The sequence below is a fragment of the Pelobates fuscus genome, chromosome 4 (assembly GCF_036172605.1).
Source record: "Pelobates fuscus isolate aPelFus1 chromosome 4, aPelFus1.pri, whole genome shotgun sequence".
NCBI classification, from domain to species: domain Eukaryota; kingdom Metazoa; phylum Chordata; class Amphibia; order Anura; family Pelobatidae; genus Pelobates; species Pelobates fuscus.
In genome coordinates, this window is record NC_086320.1 from 65,771,447 (window position 1) to 65,791,689 (window position 20,243).

The 20,243-nt window shown below is 40.9% G+C and overlaps 1 protein-coding gene across 3 annotated transcripts in view; it reads left to right on the forward strand.

Moving 5' to 3' along the window:
- Positions 1 to 8,152: 8,152 nt before the first annotated feature.
- Positions 8,153 to 20,243, forward strand: part of PIP4P2 (phosphatidylinositol-4,5-bisphosphate 4-phosphatase 2) — a 77,519-nt gene continuing 65,428 nt past the window's right edge. For all 3 annotated transcript variants that reach the window (XM_063451264.1, XM_063451265.1, XM_063451263.1), the window contains exon 1: positions 8,153 to 8,374. In XM_063451264.1, the coding sequence (XP_063307334.1) occupies positions 8,272 to 8,374 (103 nt within the window). In that variant the 5' untranslated portion in view covers positions 8,153 to 8,271. The remainder of the gene's footprint in view (positions 8,375 to 20,243) is intronic.

The window sequence follows — 20,243 nt, forward strand, 5'->3', positions numbered from 1 at the left end:
GCCAATAATCTACTGTCACAGGGCTATACCCTACCCTAACACGCAGAGTCTAGGATACCAAAAGCAGACTAGAAACCTGTAGACTTAACTAATAATTTGATTTCATGCGTGATAATAGGAGACATAAAGGTCTATCATATATGGCCTCAACAACTAAGGTTGTCTCTTTCTACCTTTGTACTGATTGACAAAGGTGAAATCAATAAAACTCTCGACTGCACCTGAGTCAGTCATGGCCTAGATATAAGCAGATTTGGTGGTATTGGCCCAATTCAAGGTGATAGGGAGAAGTATTCAGTTTAAAGGCAGGACAGGGGACTCTGATGTTACACCCAAGGCCGATCCCCTGAGATGCCTAAGGTGCGCATGTTTTCGTCACTGCGCAGACTACTCTTTTTACTTCGATAAAGGCAGGAGTCCCTCCTTCCTTCTAAACTGGTTTTCTTCCTCAATACATTACTTTACCACTACTTGCATGGGTTCTACTTCTGGCAGGCTAGCAGAATCAGAGGTGTTAACTCTGGGCATAATAGCAACTGCAGGGTGTCTATTTCTATTCTGATTATACTGTTTCTCTCTGATTCTATTATCAATCAGTTAGTCTATTTTCAATCAGGTAGACTAATCCTCAAGTCTCTCTTGGTAGGTCTCTGGCAACGACCTCATCTAATATAGTGGCAGTCGAACATTCCATAAATTCCTGCACTATTCCAATGTTAGTCCGATCCACCGCGGATGCCAGGGTATGAGATTTGATGTCATAATCAGCTACGGACCTAGACCCCTCTTTAATCCTCATCATTGGCCCATTAGATTTCCATAGAGGATTAGCCCACTCTAACGCATTGTTAGCGAGTTGGTTCATTATATATCTCAACTGTGTGTAGTAAAGGACCAGGGAGACAATTCAAAATGAAAAAAACTCTACTTGATTAATGAACCCCTACAAGTTTTAGAATCACCACCATACCTATTTGAAGGGGTTAGGTTTACAGAGGAATTGTTATTATTGGAAGCCTCCATCACAGCTTGTACTGGTTGTGGAGATATATAAACCTGACACTCAAGGCTGGCAAGCTGTTCTGGTCAAGAGAGTCTGAAGCACTTGAACGAACTGATCCATATGGTGGTCTTACTCTTGTAACCGTGCCTCATATGAAGCCATCTGTTGTCCTAAACCTGCTGTTGTCTAGTATAACAGCAGACTAGATAGAACAGATATATTACCAGAGAGAAATTGTAAATAGAGAGACAGAATAATCAAATAACTAGCCGGAGTCAGGAAAACGGAATAAGAAAAAGGAATAAACTAGCCAGATAAGGTTTAAAGAAATACTCAGCCAAGCCAATAGCCAAGGTCAATGCCATAAAAAATAGACAGGAACAAGGAAAACACAAAGTATGTACTGGGAACAAAAACCATGGTAGGACACAGTAAATGGGGCCGAGGAACTTTATATAGTTGGTTACAATTACATGTCTGTTAGTTCACCCATTGTACAGCGCTACAGAATCTGATGGCGCTATATAAATAATAAAATAATAATAATAATAATAATAATAATAATAATATAGTGTTAGGTGTGATTTCATTGGTCCACGTCACACATGCAACTTCACAACAAGCATGAATAGTGACGCCAGATCGACGCAGACCATGTAGAACCGGAAGTGTTGTGGCAGCCACTCTGTGCCTTTAAGATAGTGCTCCGAATGCTAGCAGTGTTCTCATTTCTGGAATTCGGGCCATGGCTTACCTGTTCATCATGGGAATGCCGGATCACTGCACTGACCAGCTAACTCTACATCTACATCCAGACATAATCTTATCTTCTTGGTACTAGCATAAATCAGCATTTTTATTCTGATCATGCATGCACGGATCAAATGAAAGCATTCAAATTTGGTTATTAGAACCTCTATTTAAATACAAGATCCATTATTGATAGTATATCAAGTTACTCATGGAATCAATAACCTCCTCGTTTCTTGGCTATTAAAGGGAGGCTAGGAGAGGCTAGGAACCTACTGGGGAATTCTACAGCTGTCTAGGTGCCCTTTTTTGTTCTTGAGCATAAACTTTAACCTACACCGTTATTGTATTAAAAACCATGGCAGGGTATAAGCTAAGGGGATTGGTTTAGACATTTTAGTACTTAGTGTGTGTGTGTATGTGTGCATGTGAGTGTATTTGGGTGTGTCTGGGTGTGCTTCTGTATGCATGTGTCTTTAAAAATGTATCTGTGTATTTTTGTGTGTCTCATAGAGTGTGCAACTGGGAACCTGTATCTGAGTGTGTGCTCCTGGGTGTATATCTATGTTTTTCATTTTACAAAAAGTGCCTTTTTCAATAGATATTAGCAAAAACAAATTTTTTACATAAATTAACCACATTACTAACCCCTCACCAGCCCCTCTCCTGCTATCAACTAGGTAACATGTCCTGTTAAAGCCTGATTGTTAAACTCAATGGATCTAAACCCAGCAATTGCCTAGAGCATCTTCTCATTGAGCTGCATTGGAAAGTTTGTGATTGGACAGAAATGGAATTAAGGGAGGGGTGGCAAAGGCAGGCTCCAGACAAGAGAACTGCATATTTTGCTAAATGTTTTTAGATATGCCTGCAATTAAAAAAATGCATAATGAAATGCATGCATGTTTTCATGTGTGGTATATCTACTAAACAGTGATTTTTACTTACACTGAACAAAATTATAAACAAAACACTTTTGTTTTTTCCCCCATTTTTCATGAGCTGAACTCAAAGATCTAAGATTTTTTTTATGTACACAAAAGTCCTATTTCTCTCAAATATTGTTCACAAATCTGTCTAAATCTGTGTTAGTGAGCACTTCTCCTTTACTGAGATAATCCATCCACCTCACAGGAGTGGCATATCAAGATCATGATTAGACAGCATGATTATTGCATAGGTGTGCCTTAGGCTGGCCACAATGAAAGGCCACTCTGAAATGTGCAGTTTTATTGTATTGGGGCGGTCCGAAAACCAGTCAGTATCTGGTGTGACCATCATTTGCCTCACGCAGTGCAACACATCTCCTCAGATCTGGCGCTTCCTATAGGCCAACAAGGCAGCCGCCTAGGGTGCTGCTTAAGAGTGGGCGCCGGCCCTGACTGTTAAATCTAGTTTGCGCTGGTCCGCGGCCGCCCCTCTATTATTTTGAGCGTGCCGCCGGCCATGTTACCGGGAGCTAGGGAGCACTTACATTGCTGCTCACTAGCGCCCGATAGAACACTGATCTGGCAGAATGCACGTCAGCCCTAAGAGCCAGGCCCCCTCCCAAGCATCCAATGCCGAAGCAGCGCGAGAGCGCTTAAATCACTCGCTTCCCGCCCCTTCCCTTGTACGTGGGGGCAAGTGGGCGGGAGGATAGTAGAGGCGGGGCTGAGAGAGGTTGTGATGGGCCGCTAGGCACAAGCAAGATGAGAATAGGAGCAGCAATGGAGGTAAGATGTGTGTCAGAGAATGTGTGTTAGTCTGCTTCAGTCAGTATGTTTGTGTATGTCAGTCTGTATGGGTCAGTGTGCGTCTGTATGGGTCAGTGTGTGTGTCTGCATGAGTCAGTGTGTGTCTGTATTGGTCAGTGTGTGTCTGTATTGGTCAGTGTGTGTCTGCATGGGTCAGTTTGTGTCTGTATCGGTCAGTGTGTGTCTGCATGGGTCAGTTTGTGTCTGTATCGGTCAGTGTGTGTCTGCATGGGTCAGTTTGTGTCTGCATGGGTCAGTGTGTGTCTGCATGGGTCAGTGTGTGTCTGCATGGGTCAGTGTGTGTCTGTATGGGTCAGTGTGTGTCTGCATAGTTCAGTGTGTGTCTGTATCGGTCAGTGTATGTCTGTATGGGTCAGTGTTTGTATCGGTCAGTGTGTGTTTGTATTAGTCGGTGTATGTCTGTCTGTATGTCTGTATATGTGTCTCTGCATGGGTCAGAGTGTGTATATGGGTCAGTGCGTGTGCGTTAGTGTGCATGGATCAGTGTGTGTTTATGCTTGAGTCAGGTTGTGTGTTAGTCTGTATGAGTAGGGGGGCGGCAAAATATTTTTTGCCTAGGGTGGCAAAAATGCGTGCACCAGCCCTGCATCTCCTTTGCAAAGAGTTGATCAGGTTGTTGATTGTGGCCTGTGGAATGTTGGTCGACTCCTCTTCAATGGCTGTGCGAAGTTGCTGGATATTGGCAGGACCTGGAACACGCTGTCGTATACGCTGATCATAAGCATCCCAAACATGCTCAATGGGTGACATGACCGGTGAATATGCTGGCCATGCAAGAACTGGGAGGTTTTCAGCTTCTAGGAATTGTGTACAGATCCTTGCAACATGGGACTGTGCATTATCATGCTGCAACATGAGGTGATGGTCGTGGATGAATGGCACAACAATGGGTCTCAGGATCTCGTCACGGTATCTCTGTGCATTCAAAATGCCATCAATAAAATGCACCTGTGTTTGTTGTCCATAACATACACCTGCACATGACATAACCCCACTGCCACCATGGGCCATTCGATCCACAAGGTTGACATCAGCAAACTGCTCACCCACACGATGCCATACACACTGTCTGCCATCTGCCCTGTACAGTAAAAATCGTGATTCATCCGTGATGTGAACACCTCTCCAAAGTGCCAGACGCCATCGAAAGTGAGCATTTGTGCATTCAAGTCGGTTACGATGACGAACTGCAGTCAGGTTGAGACTCCGATGAGGACAACGAGCATGCAGATGAGCTTCCCTGAGACTGTTTCTATTTTGTGCAGAAATTCTTTTGTTATGCAAACTGATTGTTGCAGTAGCTGTCTGGGTGGCTTGTCTCAGATGATCTTGGAGGTGAAGATGCTGGATGTTGAGGTCTTGGGCTGGTGTAGTCACACGTGGTCTGCGGTTGTGAGGCCGGTTGGATGTACTGCCAAATTCTCCGAAACGCCTTTGGAGACAGCTTATGGTAGAGAAATTAACATTCAATTAATGGGCAACAGCTCTGGTGGACATTGCTGCAGTCAGCATGCCAAGTGCACGCTCCCTCAAAACTTGCAACATCAGTGGCATTGTGTTGTGTGATAAAACTGCACATTTTAGAGTGGCCTTTTATTGTGGCTAGCCTACGGTACACTTGTGCAATAATCATGCTGTCTAATCAGCATCTTGATATGCCACACCTCTGAGGTGGATGGATTATCTCGGCAAAGGAGAACTGCTCACTAACACAGATTTAGACAGATTTGTGAACAATATTTCAGAGAAATAGGCCTTTTGTGTACATAGAAAAAGTCTTAGATCTTTGAGTTCAGCTCGTGAAAAATTGGGGCAAAAACAAAAGTGTTGCGTTTAAAATTTTGTCCAATGTATTTATTTATCTTTGCAGTTGAATGTCCCTTTAAGGCCTGGCTAATAGCATAGAATTTCAAATTGTAATCCCAAGAAAGGAGAGAGAGCTGTGTTAACCTTTGTAATCCATGATTCACGAAAAAGCTAATCCCATGTGACCGACTTTTATATTTTGGTGTATCCAGATGTTTTTTTTTTAATATATATAACATACTGATGGAGTTAGGAATGTTTGATATATTGCGCCCCGGAGGTGGAAACGGGTAAGAGGGGTGGGGATGAGGGTGTTACATATTGCTTATTAAGGGTTAAGGAGGTGATTTATATAGTGCATTTATATTATCCTATAGACTGTAAGCTCATTTGAGCAGGGTCCTCTTCAACCTATCATTCCTGTAAGTTTTCTTGTAATTGTCTTATTTATTGTTACATCCCCCCCTCTCAAAATATTGTAAAGCGCTACGGAATCTGTTGGCGCTATATAAATGGCAATAATAATAATAATAAAGGGTAAAGGGTATTTTATATATTGCATTCAGAGGGAGTAAGCGGATGTGTTTTGCTTACAGAGGAGATAAGGGTGTGTGTTACATATTGTATACATAATATATACAGAGGAGATAAGGGGATGTTTTACATATTGTATACAGAATATATACAGAGGAGATAAGGGGATGTTTTACATATTGTATACAGAATATATACAGAGGAGATAAGGGGATGTTTTACATATTGTATACAGAATATATACAGAGGAGATAAGGGGATGTTTTACATATTGTATACAGAATATATACAGAGGAGATAAGGGGATGCATATTGAACACACTATATATAGAGAGAGAGGAGATGCTTTACATATTGTATACAGAATTGGTAAGGGGGTTTGTTACATTTTGCACACATAACATATATAGAGGGGATGTTTTATATATTGTATACTGAACTGGTAGGGGGTGTTACATTTTGCATACAGAGGGGGTAAGGGGGGTGTTACACATTGTATATACAGAGGAGATAAGGGGATGTTTTATATATTGTATACAGAGCTGGTAAGGGGTGTGTTACATATTGCACACATAACATTTATAGAGGGGGTGTGTTATATATTGTATACAATACAGAAGGTGTAAGGGGGTGTTACAGTTTGCATACAGAGGGGATAAGGGGGTGTTACATATTGCACACATAACATTTATAGAGGGGATGTGTTATATATTGTATACAATACAGAAGGGGTAAGGGGGTGTTACAGTTTGCATACAGAGGGGATAAGGGGGTGTTACATAGTGTATACATAATGTATACATAATATATACAGAGGAGATAAGGAAATGTTTTATATATTGTATACAGCAGGGGTTAGAGGGGTGTTACATATTGCACACATAATATAGATAGAGGGGATGTTTTAGATATTGTATACAGAAGAGGTAAGGATGTGTGTTACATTTTGCATACAGATGGAATAAGGGGGGGGTTACACATTGTATAAATAGTAAATACAGAGGAGATAAAGGGATGCTTTATATATTGTTTACATAGCTGGTAAGAGGGTGTGTTACATCTTGCACACATAATATATAAACAAGAGGAGATGTTTTATATATTGTATACAGAAGAGGTAAGGGTGTGTGTTACATTTTGCATACAGAAGGGGTAAGGGGTTGTGTTACACATTGTATATACAGAGAAGATAAGGGGATATTTTATATATTGTATACATAATGGGTAAGGGTGTGTGTTACGCATTGTATATACAGAGAATATAAGGGGATGTTTTATATATTGTATACAGAATGGGTAAGGGTGTGTGTTACATTTTGCATACAGAGGAGTAAGGGGGTGTGTTACACATTGTATATACAGAGAATATAAGGGGATGTTTTATATATTGTATACAGAATGGGTAAGGGGGTGTGTTACATTTTGCATACAGAGGGGGATAAGTGGGGGTACACATTGTAAATATAGTATATACAGAGGAGATAAGGGGATGTTTTATATATTGTATACAGAAGAGGTAAGGGGTGTGTTAAATGTTGCATACAGAGGGGATAAGTGGGGGGTACACATTGTAAATATAGTATATACAGAGCTAGTAAGGGATGTTTTATATATTGTATACAGAAGAGGTAAGGGGGTGTGTTACATATTGCTTACAGAGCTAGTAAGGGGTTTGTTACATATTACTGACAGAGTGGATAAGTGGGGGGTACACATTGTAAATATAGTATATACAGAGGAGATAAGGGGATGTTTTATATATTGTATACAGAATGGGTAAGGGGGTGTGTTACATATTGCTTACAGAGCTAGTAAGGGGTGTGTTACATATTGCTTACAGAGCTAGTAAGGGGATGTTTTATATATTGTATACAGAAGAGGTAGGGGGTGTGTTACATGTTGCTTACAGCTAGTAAGGGGTGTGTTACATATGTTATACCGAGGGGATAGAGGATGTTTTGCTTATTGCATAAATAATGTATACAAAGCGTGTACGGGGTATTTTAAATAGTGCATATAGGAAGAGTTAAGGGTTTTTTATTGCAGACAGGGACATAAAGGGGTGTTTTATTGCATATAGGAAGGATTAAGGTTTTTTTATTGCAGACAGGGAAATAAAGGGTTGTTTCATTGTGTGTAGAGGCTGTATTTATATTGTATACAGAGGGGTAAGTGGGTGTATTTATATTGTATACAGAGTGGTAAGTCGGTGTATTTATATTGTATACAGAAGGGTAAGTGGGTGTACTTATATTGTATACAGAGGGGTAAGTGGGTGTTATTGCATACAGGGGGGTGAGGAGAGAGAGGTTGTATCTTGGTCTGTCTCCTCCCTTTTCCTTGTGATTTTCAGTCCTGTGACATCCACATTGTGATAGGCTTCCTTCCCTCCCCTCTGGCTGAGCTGCAGCCTCTGCAGTCATGGCTGCTGATGGGATTGATGAACGCTCTCCCCTGATCTCACCCAATTCTGGCAATGTTACCCCCACCGCGCCCCCCTACATCCAGGAGAGCAGCCTGCGAGGTAAGGCAATGTCCGGCTGCACATTCACTCAGCGTGTTTGGTGCATGCGTTCCAGCAATTCAAACTCACAGGAGGGAGGAGAGACTTGTCTGCAGAGTGGCTGAATCATACTGCTCTGTATCACACTGCAGAGGTCTGGGCTAATGCTCGTATACCCTATTGCTTTGTTTCTGGTACATTGGAAAAGTACACAGGTTGATCTTCTCCAAGTTAGACAAATCCCCCGGAAACACTGTATCTGTCCTGCTCTTTGTAACTGTTCTACCCAGGTGTCATGTTCCATACAATTTAATCTATTTGTAACAAGGTCATTTAATACAGTTCTCAGTTCACACATGTGTCTTTGCCAAGTACAAATGGGCCTTGTATTTGAGTGCCTATTAAATCTGACTAGCGGATTAAGTCTTGCAAACGAGATTAACAATAACCCGCCTGTATTTAACATCCAGTCTCCAAACTGGCATGAATGATACAATGTGACAGCCATACAGGCATTAGTTACATGCTGTTTACTGCCTGACCCTGCTAAATTGGTGTGTTAAGCATTTTAATTTTTTTTTTATTTTTTTAAAAGAAAATAAACACCAATGGGGAACAGTAATTACAGAATTGGGGGGGAAAAGTGACGTTTTGTTCTTTTTCTTTGCTGTAGAAAATACTTTACATGGATTTCCATATTAACCATTTGCTTTCAAAGCATCTGATCACGCCCCTGTGTATTTTTACTGCCTGGTTTAATTAACCCCCTTTTAAGTGTTGCATTCGCTGGAACAGAAGCCAAACATATAAAATCCTAGCAGTAAAAGGTTAAATCTGTTTCGTTCTTAAAAGCCCTATTCATTATTTATTTGTAAAATGTATTTCAGATATATATGTCAGATCTGCATTTGTTAGAACAATGTTTGTTTTTGCAGTTATTATACATTGTATGGTGTTCCAAAAATGATCTGTATTGGTGCTGTTTCATGTTATTGAGATATATATATATATATATATATATATATATATATATATATATGTATATGTATATGTGTATATATATATGAATGAGATATTTAGTGTTGCTTGGTATGTTGTTGCAGTTAGTAACTGTAGATCAAGCTGTGATTGGGCCTTCTACATGACAAAGTTACAAGCTTGCATACTGAAAGTAAACATAGTGATCTCTCTCATTTATACAGTATATCTTGAACCATTTAAACTAAAATTGCAGAGCGAGGGGAAAAAAACCAAAAAACTTTAACGTGATTTAAAGAACTAATTGAATTGTTTTAATGAAGTATGACTGTGGTTTACTAATGTTATTCTTGTCATTAACCATTCAAATAACCTGGAGAGATTATGTTCTGCACATAACGTGTTACTTCAAGCAACATGACCACTTTAATGATTTTGAAGTGGTTATGGTGGTTTCACTGGGAAATGCTGCACATACAGAGCCTTTTGCTGCAAGCAGTGTGACTCCACCCTCAGCAGTGCCAATAGAGTGTCATTAGTCAGCCTGGGACACATTTTCAAGGCTGGCTCATCTTAATTCTTTGCATATTGGACAGCGGTTGTCAGCATGCTGACAACACACAACCCTACTATCCCCATGTCCTCCACTCAGCACTTCCTCTCTGTCATCCCTCCAGGAGGAGTGAAGTCACCAGAGTAGGATCAGGCTCCCGGGAGAACTTGGCTTCAGTGCTTATATATTTATTTTTTTGTGAAGGGTTTACTCTGACCAACACTGGTTTTTAGTTGGAGCAACCCTTTTAAAGTTTGCAAACCCACCTTTTGAGAGCTTTGGAGAGAGCTCCAAGTTGGATGATGTCAAACTGAATCCAGATATACTTGAAAGAGCAAAGAGTACCTCTGGAAAAGAATCCTGAACAATTCACAAACTATTCACAAAGTAGCTATTTAAAAATAATAATAATAATAAAAAAAATAAATGTACAGCTTTTCTGAGCTTGTTACCATGAGCTTTTAATTTTCTCTACGTTTTCCTGATGCATAAAGAATAATTCTGAACAGTTCCAGATGTAGCAAACTTCCAACACCCAAAGCTCCACCCTTCTGCTTAAAACGCAGTAATGACGAAGATTCACGCACTCGTTAATCATCCAAAATACATGTATTTAGCCGTGTCAAATCACTGTTATTTCTAAAAAAAAAAAAAAATGGCACTCTGATAGCAACAAATAACGTTAACGGCAATGAATAATGTTCATTTGTTAAATCAGTTACACTGAGATGGTTACTGGCAGTTTGATATTGCTGAATCCTGCTTACCTGTACAAATATTGATGAAGTGCTATTCCTCATTATTGCACCCCAAGCAGAAGGGCTGTCTTTGGGTCCTCAGAATCACTACTGTATTTGTTAAACCACTTTTATTTTTTTTTTATTTTTTTTTTTATTATTTTTTCCTTCTTCGTAGAATAGAGGGAGGATGGACTGTGGCCATAGATTCCTTTCAGCACAAACCGTAAACACTGTAGTCTTTATGGTGCATAAACTGTCCCTTGACACAACCTCATGGCCTATTTTTCAATCCCACTAAAAAAAAAAAAAAAACTGTGTGTATATATAGCTATATTTACATACCAGCAGATTTGTGGTGGGAAAGAAAGTGTGGATGAAAACCCCTTCCACCTGAAGTAAATGGAAAGTTAATACATTGCTAGACACAAATAAACACACCAGTTAAGACAGAAGACTTGCTTTTCCCACAGAGATCTCACTTTAACAGTGCTCTCACTACTGCAAGGGATTCTGGGCAGGCATATGCATATGAGCTCAACAAAGAACCACATTTTGTCTCATACTTCCACTTGATACATGGATTCCTTGGAGTATGTGTCTGCTTTATTCAACAGCTCTGAAACACAACTCAGGACGAGGAGCAAAACCAGTGAACCACTCATGGACAGTTGTTTCGTTGTTAATGCAACTCATCAGCATGAGGTTGGTTACTGGCTTGGTCTGGAGGCTTGGCGTTACTTGTAAAGTACATACCAACAGAGTTGTGGTGGGGACAAAAGTGTGAATGAAAACCCCTTCCACCTGAAGTAAGTGGATAGTTAATACAATGAAACAGCTGTCCATGAGTGGACACCATATAAAAAATGAAACAAGTATGCCTAGCTCTCTGGATAATGTTGTCTGGGAGCTGAACCCAAATTATGCCATCAGATATTTAAAGGACCACTATGGTGCCCTAATGGTGCCCCCACCCTCAGGGTCCCCCTCCTGCTGGGCTGGATGGAGAGGAAGGGGTTAAACACTTGCCTTTCTCCAGCGCCGGGCTCCCTCGGTGCTGGAGAATCTTCTCCCTCTTCTTCCGTCATCAGCTGAATGCGCATGCGCGGCAAGAGCCGCGCGCGCATTCAGCCAGTCCGTAGGAAAGCATTCTCAATGCTTTCCTATGGACGCTGGCGTCTTCTCACTGTGAAAATCACAGTGAGAAGCGTGGAAGCACCTCTAGCGGCTGTCAATGAGACAGCCACTAGAGGCTGGATTAACCCATAGGTAAACATAGCCGTTTCTCATAAACGGCTATGTTTAGAGCAGAAATGGTTAATCCTAGAAGGACCTGGCACCCAGACCACTTCATTAAGCTATAGTGGTCCTTTAATCCAATGGGAATGCGAGTGATAGTCACAGCACCAACAATAAATTAATAAATTAAAGGCTTTTTTATTTCACCAAGTGAAATGTTTTGACCCAAAGCTTGACAAAACTCCCCTGTGATTGCGTAAAGTATTCCTGGGTCCACAAGTTGTTGTAAGACTGAAACTCCTCGAACTTATGGCTGTTATTGACAGTCAATATATGCTATTTCTATGAAATACGATGACTGGTTTAATTTTTTTTTTTTTTTTTACTATCAATTATTGGATAATGTTATTGTCATAAACTATTTAAAATAAATGCCAATAAGTGCAGATGTGCATTTATTTTCTGTAAAATTCTAAAGCTGCTACTTATTTTCTGTTTTCTCCATTTGTTATGACATATTACAGGTGTAAAAGGTTTTACAGCTTTTGGTAAAACCTGATAGGATGTGGAGGGTAATAATCGATGGCCTAGAGCAGATGTGTCTAAAAGATCCCCCAGATGTTGTACAACTACAACTCCCATGATGCTTTGCATGCCTTTTAGAATGCTTTTATAATGACAAAGTATCATGGAAGCTGCAGTTTTAAAACATCTGGGGGGGGGGTACCTTTTTGTGCACCCCTGGCCTAGAGGAACATCTCCCAACCATCCATCCACTCAGTAAAACAGCTGAGCTTGAGATGTTACTCGTAGGTCTTTTGAAGACCATGCGTTATCCATCCTACAGGTGCATGAACGAAAGCTCAGAAATAAGCCTGTAACTGGATTGCATCTTCAGCATGATAAGAAAAGGCAAGAAGATGAACTTGCGGTCTATTTTAATGTAGACTTCAACTAAAATGGATTACTTTTATCAAGACAGGTTCCCAAGAAAAGGCCTTCACCTACCACTAGTACAGAACTACTCCTAGTGGCAGTGATGACTTTGATGAATTCAGAACCTGAGTTCCTACTTCTTTCCCCTTCTTGATTGCTTCCTTCCAAAGTTAATATTTAAGAGTCTATATACCCACAACTGTCCCAGGTCCTGTGGGACAATCACAGGTTTTATGGGAACAGCAGAGAAAAGTAATGGATGGGAAAGATTATTATTTATTTGGGGGGCAGCGGGGTGGGAGGGCTTAGTTCTAGTACTTTGGTAGTACAAGATGTGTGGTTTAGTGGCAATCCTACCAACTTCTGGGTAAGCAAGGTCTCTTTATGATAAAACACTTGATGCAAGGAGTCTCTTTTTTTGTGTGTTTTCGCAAGCCATTTTCAAGCCACAAAAAATGTTTCAGTAACACTGTGTAACTTTATTAATGTGTTCTGAGTGGACAGGGTGACCTTTTTGCCGCTTGACAAGACCACGGAAGCAGTCATAACATTGACCTTAGACACTTAGAACACTTTATTAAAGGGATACTGTCTTAGGAAGGATGTGCTGGACACCAGCAGCCATCTCCGAGTTCATACTGAACTTCACTTCATTATTTTATTTCAAATTATTGTACATTGGGTTTGACTGTTCTGGATTGCCATTTTACATCCTCATTATGGCATCTAAAGCAGAAGGCGTGGGCTTTTGGTCCTGGAATTCCCTGACTTTTGTCAAATTCAGTTGAAGACAGTTTGACAACAGTTCCCAAATACTTCACTTAATAGATTTGGCATTCTGTTTTTCTTGCATTTCACAACTCCAGTTAGCTGTTCTGCAAATTTCCTATTGCTGTAAAACTAAACGGGCACAGTTTTATTTACACATCTCTGCTCTGTGATCACAGCAAATAAATTAATGAGCTCCCAAGAAAAAACCCAAAATATTTGTTTATTTTTTTTCCCTCCTCTCATCTGTAGGGATTGTAGCTTTCTGGGACAAAGTCATGCTGTAGCACAGAAGTGTAGGGTTACAAGCCTCATAAATGTTTTCTTAAGACTTGCTATGCAGCATGGGATTTGAAGTTTTACAAGCTAAAGCATGATTTGCTTGAAATAACCTAACAGATGCATTCATCAAGTCTTTCCCAGTTCATGTCCAAATGCCCTTTTTAAGTAAAAAAAAAAAAAAAAGTATTACACATGTGACTTTTAGACTAAAGCATTACTGACATTAAATTAATTCTGTCTGTGGGCTCATTTTCAGCATGACTGCATATGTCTAGCAGTAAAGGATATATATACTACACTCCTTTTGGTTAAGCAGAGACCTACAAAATATGGCACTGCAATAACAGAGCACTAATCCCACAGTTCTCAGGCAGTCACAGTATATACATAAAACCTACAATCTAAAAAAAGAAAAAAACTAAAATAGTGTGATATTGTATAATTCTATAGGACGCTGGTGACATTATATTGCACTCACAAAAGTAAATTGTTTGTAGGCACGTAAAGGTATCTTTGTAGTTTGTAGACTTCCATCCTTTTTTTTTTTTTTTTTTTATCCCATTGTACACATGGGAAAAGAGAGGAAGAGAAACTTAATGTACCACTTTAAAAGTTAAAACCTCTTAAATGCACTCACAAAATGGATCTCTTAGGCTTGCATATCGCAGTATTATTTTTCAGACCCAGGATACAAAGTCATCTGTAACTGGAACCAGGATAGCAGCTTGAAGTCCAAAGATAAAATCCAACCAACTTCTTGGTAGAAAATACAATAAAAAAACAAACAAACCAAAAATAAACATTCAATAAAGTCACTATGTTGTCCTCCCAGCCCTACGTGTTTGGTCTTTTAAGTGGACTTCCTCAGGGTCATCCAGTGGCAATGTTGTTGATCTCTGTCTGATTTCTACTTAAAAACCTTTTTTGTGCCGTCTGTGGCTACCATCAGGAACGATGTAAATCACCTGCGTTTCTTTGAGGCTTTGCGTCCCAAGCCTCATTTTTGTATTGAGTGTTGATTATGTCTTCCGGTTGTGCCGTGGTCGCTTTTGCGTTCCAAGGATGTGTTCTGGAAGTTCATAGTTCATCAAATCATTAAGTTAAGACCAAGAAAGGGGTTTGGGATTTTTATGCTTAAAGCTTTAAGTCCATATGGACTTAAATAAGATTTCAACATGGTTTGCTTTCTTTGTCATATCTTATCTATTCATGATATCTTCCCCCCATCTTTTTTTTCCTTTTCTTTAATATATCCCACTCCATATATATTGTTTTACCCACCTTTTTTTTTATTTTTATTTTTTATTCCACTTTTCGATGATGTTTTATATAAGAACAGTAATTAGTTTTCTCTTTTCTGTTCTGGTGTTTTATTCATATTGTTCTGTGTGAGAACGATGTTCTATAATACTGGTGAACTCACGGACTATGAACTTCCGTAACGCATCCTTGGAACGCAAATGTGACCACTGCGCAACCGGAAGACGTCATCAACACTCAATACGAAAATGAGGCTTGTTTCTCTCCCTCTCTTTTCCATGTGTACAATGGGATAAAGAAGAATAGACGTCTACATCCTACAAAGATACCTTTACGTGCCTACAAACTATTTACTTTTGTGAGTGCAATATAATATCACCAGCGTCCTATAAAATTATACAATATCACACTATTTCAGTTTTTTCTTTTTTTAGATTGTATATTTTATGTATTCATAAAGAAGATATGAGGAATCTTCTAATCTGAACAAATTTTAAACCCAAAAGGGTAATATTAACATTTTATATTGTTCCACCTGTTTGGGTGTAACTTTGTTATATCTTTTAGTATTTTTTCACAGTCACAGTACATAGTCTGGATTTTGTCACTCACTTATTAAACACATATAAGGTTATGCACTTCTCAGATTTGAATTGCAAAAATGTATTTCTATTCAACATTGAATCTTGCGTAGTCTCTCTCTCCCCCCCCCCCCATATCCCTCTAAAATAAAGACATTCCTTAACTGTAATCCAGCAGTTATATGGTCTATTACGGGGCATGTGTGGCAATAGCTGAGGTGGGCCAATAGAATGTCTCCCACACAGAAGCTTTGATTTAAATTATTTACTATTAGAGACCCTCCTGGCTGTCTGTCTGCTTCCTGGAAAGTGGCACCTTATGACATTGATAAAACAAGACAGGGGGACAGCCAATATAGCAAAGCTGTTTTTGTGTGTTTGGAGTGTTCCAAGCACTATAACTATTACAGTGCACAGTTTTTGTTATAGTGCTAGGAGTGCCCAGGCACCCTCAATCAATGTATAGTCAAACTGTTTTGCTAACACAGGAAAGCTGGAGGCTCTCGCTTAGGCCTACAGTTAGCTTTCTAGAGCTAAATTCTGCCATGCCAATCACTCTCAGCCAATGAGCTTGGCATTGGGGGGGAGGAAGGGGGAATAATACCAAGGCATTCTTGGCACCATAACCACTACAGTGTACTGTAGTGTTATGGTGTTTGAAGTGTTCCTTAAAGTTGATGTAGAGTAAGACTTGCCAAAAATGGGTTCCTCTGTAAAGTGTCTGGATTATGTGATGTATAACCGTATTTTGTAACTAAATACCTGCTATTTTCTCCAAGGCTGTTTTTTTTTTTTTTTTTATATATGGACTGATGGTATAGAAAAGGTTTTCCTAAAGCCTTTAATTGATTACTTGAAGCACCATGACCAGTTCATTATTGTATGGTGCAAGGCAACTGTACATGCTGTTTCACTATATTTCCACCTTTAGCAGTGCTATCAGTCAGGCTGGTTAATGTCAGTTATGTGCATATTTCTGTGCACAGACCCTCATTCAATGAGACCGCTCGGCTGATGCTTTCTGCCAATGAATGGGTGGAAGCATTCAGATCCCGATACGGCAGCCCTACAGAAGTCTCATGTTGTTCAACCAGCATAAGAGGACACTCGCTATCCAGTGGGACTTGGGTAAATGTAAACTACTGCGAAACCATGTACCGTCATACTGATGAATGGCGTCAAGGTACTCCTAACATCATAACCACTTCATCAGGCTGTAGGGGTTCTAATGCTTGGCATAACTCATTAACGCTGTATTTTATATATTGTATCAGTTATGACCCTTATGATGTGTTCATGTTCAAGCAAGTGCTGCTTTTCTTTTCTATCAGTCTATCTATTCCATCTGTTCTGTTTAGTAGATACCCTATTGTCAACTAAGATAAGGTGGTTTCTATCTTCTTCTGTGTGTTAAAGATACTTGCAGTTTAGTTCATTTATATATAACTTTTGTAGATTGTTAGCTCAACAATGCAACAACTTATAGTGCCTAGCTGTGTTACTCATAAATATTAAAAGGATACTCCAAGATGACATTTTTTAAGTGACTCTCCAAGCAACATAACTTCAGTGTATGTTGCCAAGTGTTCAGGTTTACAACAACCAAGGTGATTTCCATGGAACTGAGGGATGAACCATTCCTTAGCTAAATTTACAGTTCTGTATTATAAATGCCACGTTCCATGGATGGTAGTGATTGGATGGAGTGCTGGGCTAACCTGTCCCCAGAATTTCTAGATTATTACTGCCATCCAGGTTGGACAAAATGCTTGTTGTGTCAGTTTTGCTCAGTCCTCCCGATACAAGGTGACAGAGCTGATGTACTGAGGGAAGGGAGAGACTGAGTGGGAATCTTGTCACATGGAGCAATCTGGATGGAATGTTTGAGGATCATGGATCTAAGTAAGCACATTGTATCAAGAGGAATGTGCCAGTTAAAATGAAAAAAAGTGTACATTTTATTTATCAGCTAGACTAGCTACAGCCCAAGATTGGCTTAAACCCAAGGTCCCCTCTCTGTCGACTGTACTAGACAAGATAAGACGCCTACCTTATGGATAAATTGATGGCACAAGTGAGGAATTCCCTCTGTAAATTTGACAGGATCTGGGAGCCATGGACTGAGACTCTGAGAGCGAATTTAGCTAAGGGAATAGTCAGTGGGGATCGCTCAGGTTTTATGGCCTTTTCCGCAATCGAGTTTTTCTCTGTTAAACTTTTCCATTTTTTTTCTTCTGTTTCCCTAATTCTCCAATCTTTCTCTGTTTTTTGGCTGTTCTGGGGCCCCCTTTGTGACTTCTTTCAGTGTTTTTGGATGCAGTACAAATCGTAGACCATAGCTCCTATTGGATAAGCTATGAAGGGGAGACATAAATGTCAATGTTTGGATGAGTCAATGGAATTGTACTTCCACTCTGTAAGTCAACGGCTATGGAGTGGAAAGGCAGAGAATAACCTTTCTAACCTTTCGTTTTTTTTTTTTAGTTAATTTTATCGTTCTTTTTTTTTTTTTTTTTTGACAATCGTTATTTTCAAATTTTTATGTTCACATAACAAGTGAACAAGATGAGCTGTGATGAATACTTGGCATCAAAGACATAAAAGATTAACTTAGGTGAATGGCATAAGAGTTTACAACACGGCACATTTGAATCAAATAGGAGCCACGTATGGAGTGCTCCTGATTAGGCACAATAAGCAACTGATAAACATGCATGTTTATACATCTGTAAGTAACTGTGGAAACTCGCGTGTGGTCCGATCCACGCTATGTTAGAAAGATGTGGGTTGTCTCGAACCAATGGGGCGTACAGAAGTAAAACAAGAATGGGGTGTAATGTACACATAGCTTCACGGGCATGAAAAAGTTAACGTAGGTGGACCTTGTTTGGGATTTATAGCCTATTACACGGTTCCCGGTCCCGTCCATCATGAGGTACCACAGCCATGGCATCCAGGTAAGGTCACACCTCTCTAGTCTGCCCTGCAGGGCTGCCGTGAGTGATTCCATGTGGTGTATCTCCCCCACCCTGTCTAGCCACCGCTGGAAGGTGGGTGCACCCTTTTGTCTCCACTTGGCTGGTATTAACGCTATGGCTGCTGTCAGGAGGTGTCTAATCAAGGATTTCTTGTAGGCTGAGATAGACATGTCTGTATGGTGTAAGAGCATGGTGAGGGGGTGGAGGGGGAGGGTGATGTTCGTTATGAGACGGATAGCTTCTCTGATCTGTGTCCAATAAGGCACAATATCGGGGCAACTCCACCAGATGTGAAGGAAGGATCCGTCTGAGCCCCCGCATCTCCAGCATTCGTTAGGGACTCCCGGGTCTATACGGTGTACAACGTCAGGGGTCCTATACCAGCGCGTGAGAATCTTAAAGCCTGTCTCCTGAACTTTGCAGCTGATGGAGTTTTTGTGCGTCAGTATAAAGATCTTGTCCCATTCCTGATCTGTGAGTGCAGTCCCTGTCTCTTCTTCCCATTTTGTTACATATCTGGGGTGTGTCTGATGTTCGCTGTTTAAAAGTGTCGCATAAAGCAGTGAAATTCCCTTGTCCGGGTGGGTTCGGGAGGTGCATAGGGATTCAAACTGTGTGGGGGGTCTGTGTAGGCACTGTTTGTTTAAAAAGGTCTTATAGTATGCCCTTATTTGAGCATAATGGAAGTGGTCCAGTCCAGTGGGAACTCTGTCACCCATGATGTCCGCGAGGGGTCTGAGTTGGTGTCCTTGTAGGAGCTGTCGGAAGCTAAGCCAGTCGGAGTCGGAAAATGAGCGCAGGTCTGCTGGCGTGAGACCTCCTCCCACACTCGGGTTGTGAGTAATGGGTGTAAGGGGGCTGTCGGTGGTGGTGAGTTGACGTGTATATCGTAGTGAGCACCAGACCCGCAGTGTAGCGTCGATCAAAGGGTTGCCTGTTTGCAGCGATGTTAGAGTGAGGGTGCTGAGCCACAGGCGGGAAGGAAGAGCGCCCCTCGCCTGCATCTGTTCCATGGGGACCCACAGTTTGGCCGTGGGGTGGGCATGCAAGTCTCTCTGCTGTGAGTGATATCGGCAAGGCTTCTGACTTGCTCATGTTGAGTTTTAGATTGGATATTTCGCCGAAGGTCCTGAAGGCTCGGAGGAGGTTGGGGAAAGAGATCGTGGGGTTGTCCAAAAAGAATAACATGTCGTCCGCATAAGCGGCCACTTTGTGTTCTGTGTGGTGGAGTCTGTACCCGCTAATTCCCCCATCCCGTCTGACCGCCTCTAGAAAGGGTTCCAGAGTGAGGGCAAACAGGAGGGGGGACAGAGGACACCCCTGTCTAGTTCCGTTTCGGATGGAAAAGGGAGCTGAGAGAGCGCCGTTCACCCGAATGCGGGCCGTAGGGTTTGTATATAGGGAGAGGATCCATGAGCGAATGTGGGGGCCAAATTGCATATGGCAAAGGGTGGCTTCAAGGTACAGCCAATCTACCCGGTCGAAGGCCTTCTCTGCGTCTGTGGAGACCAGAATTAGGTTCCTCTTCATCGACCGGGCAGAGTGGATCATGTGTAGGGCCCGGATGGTGTTATCACG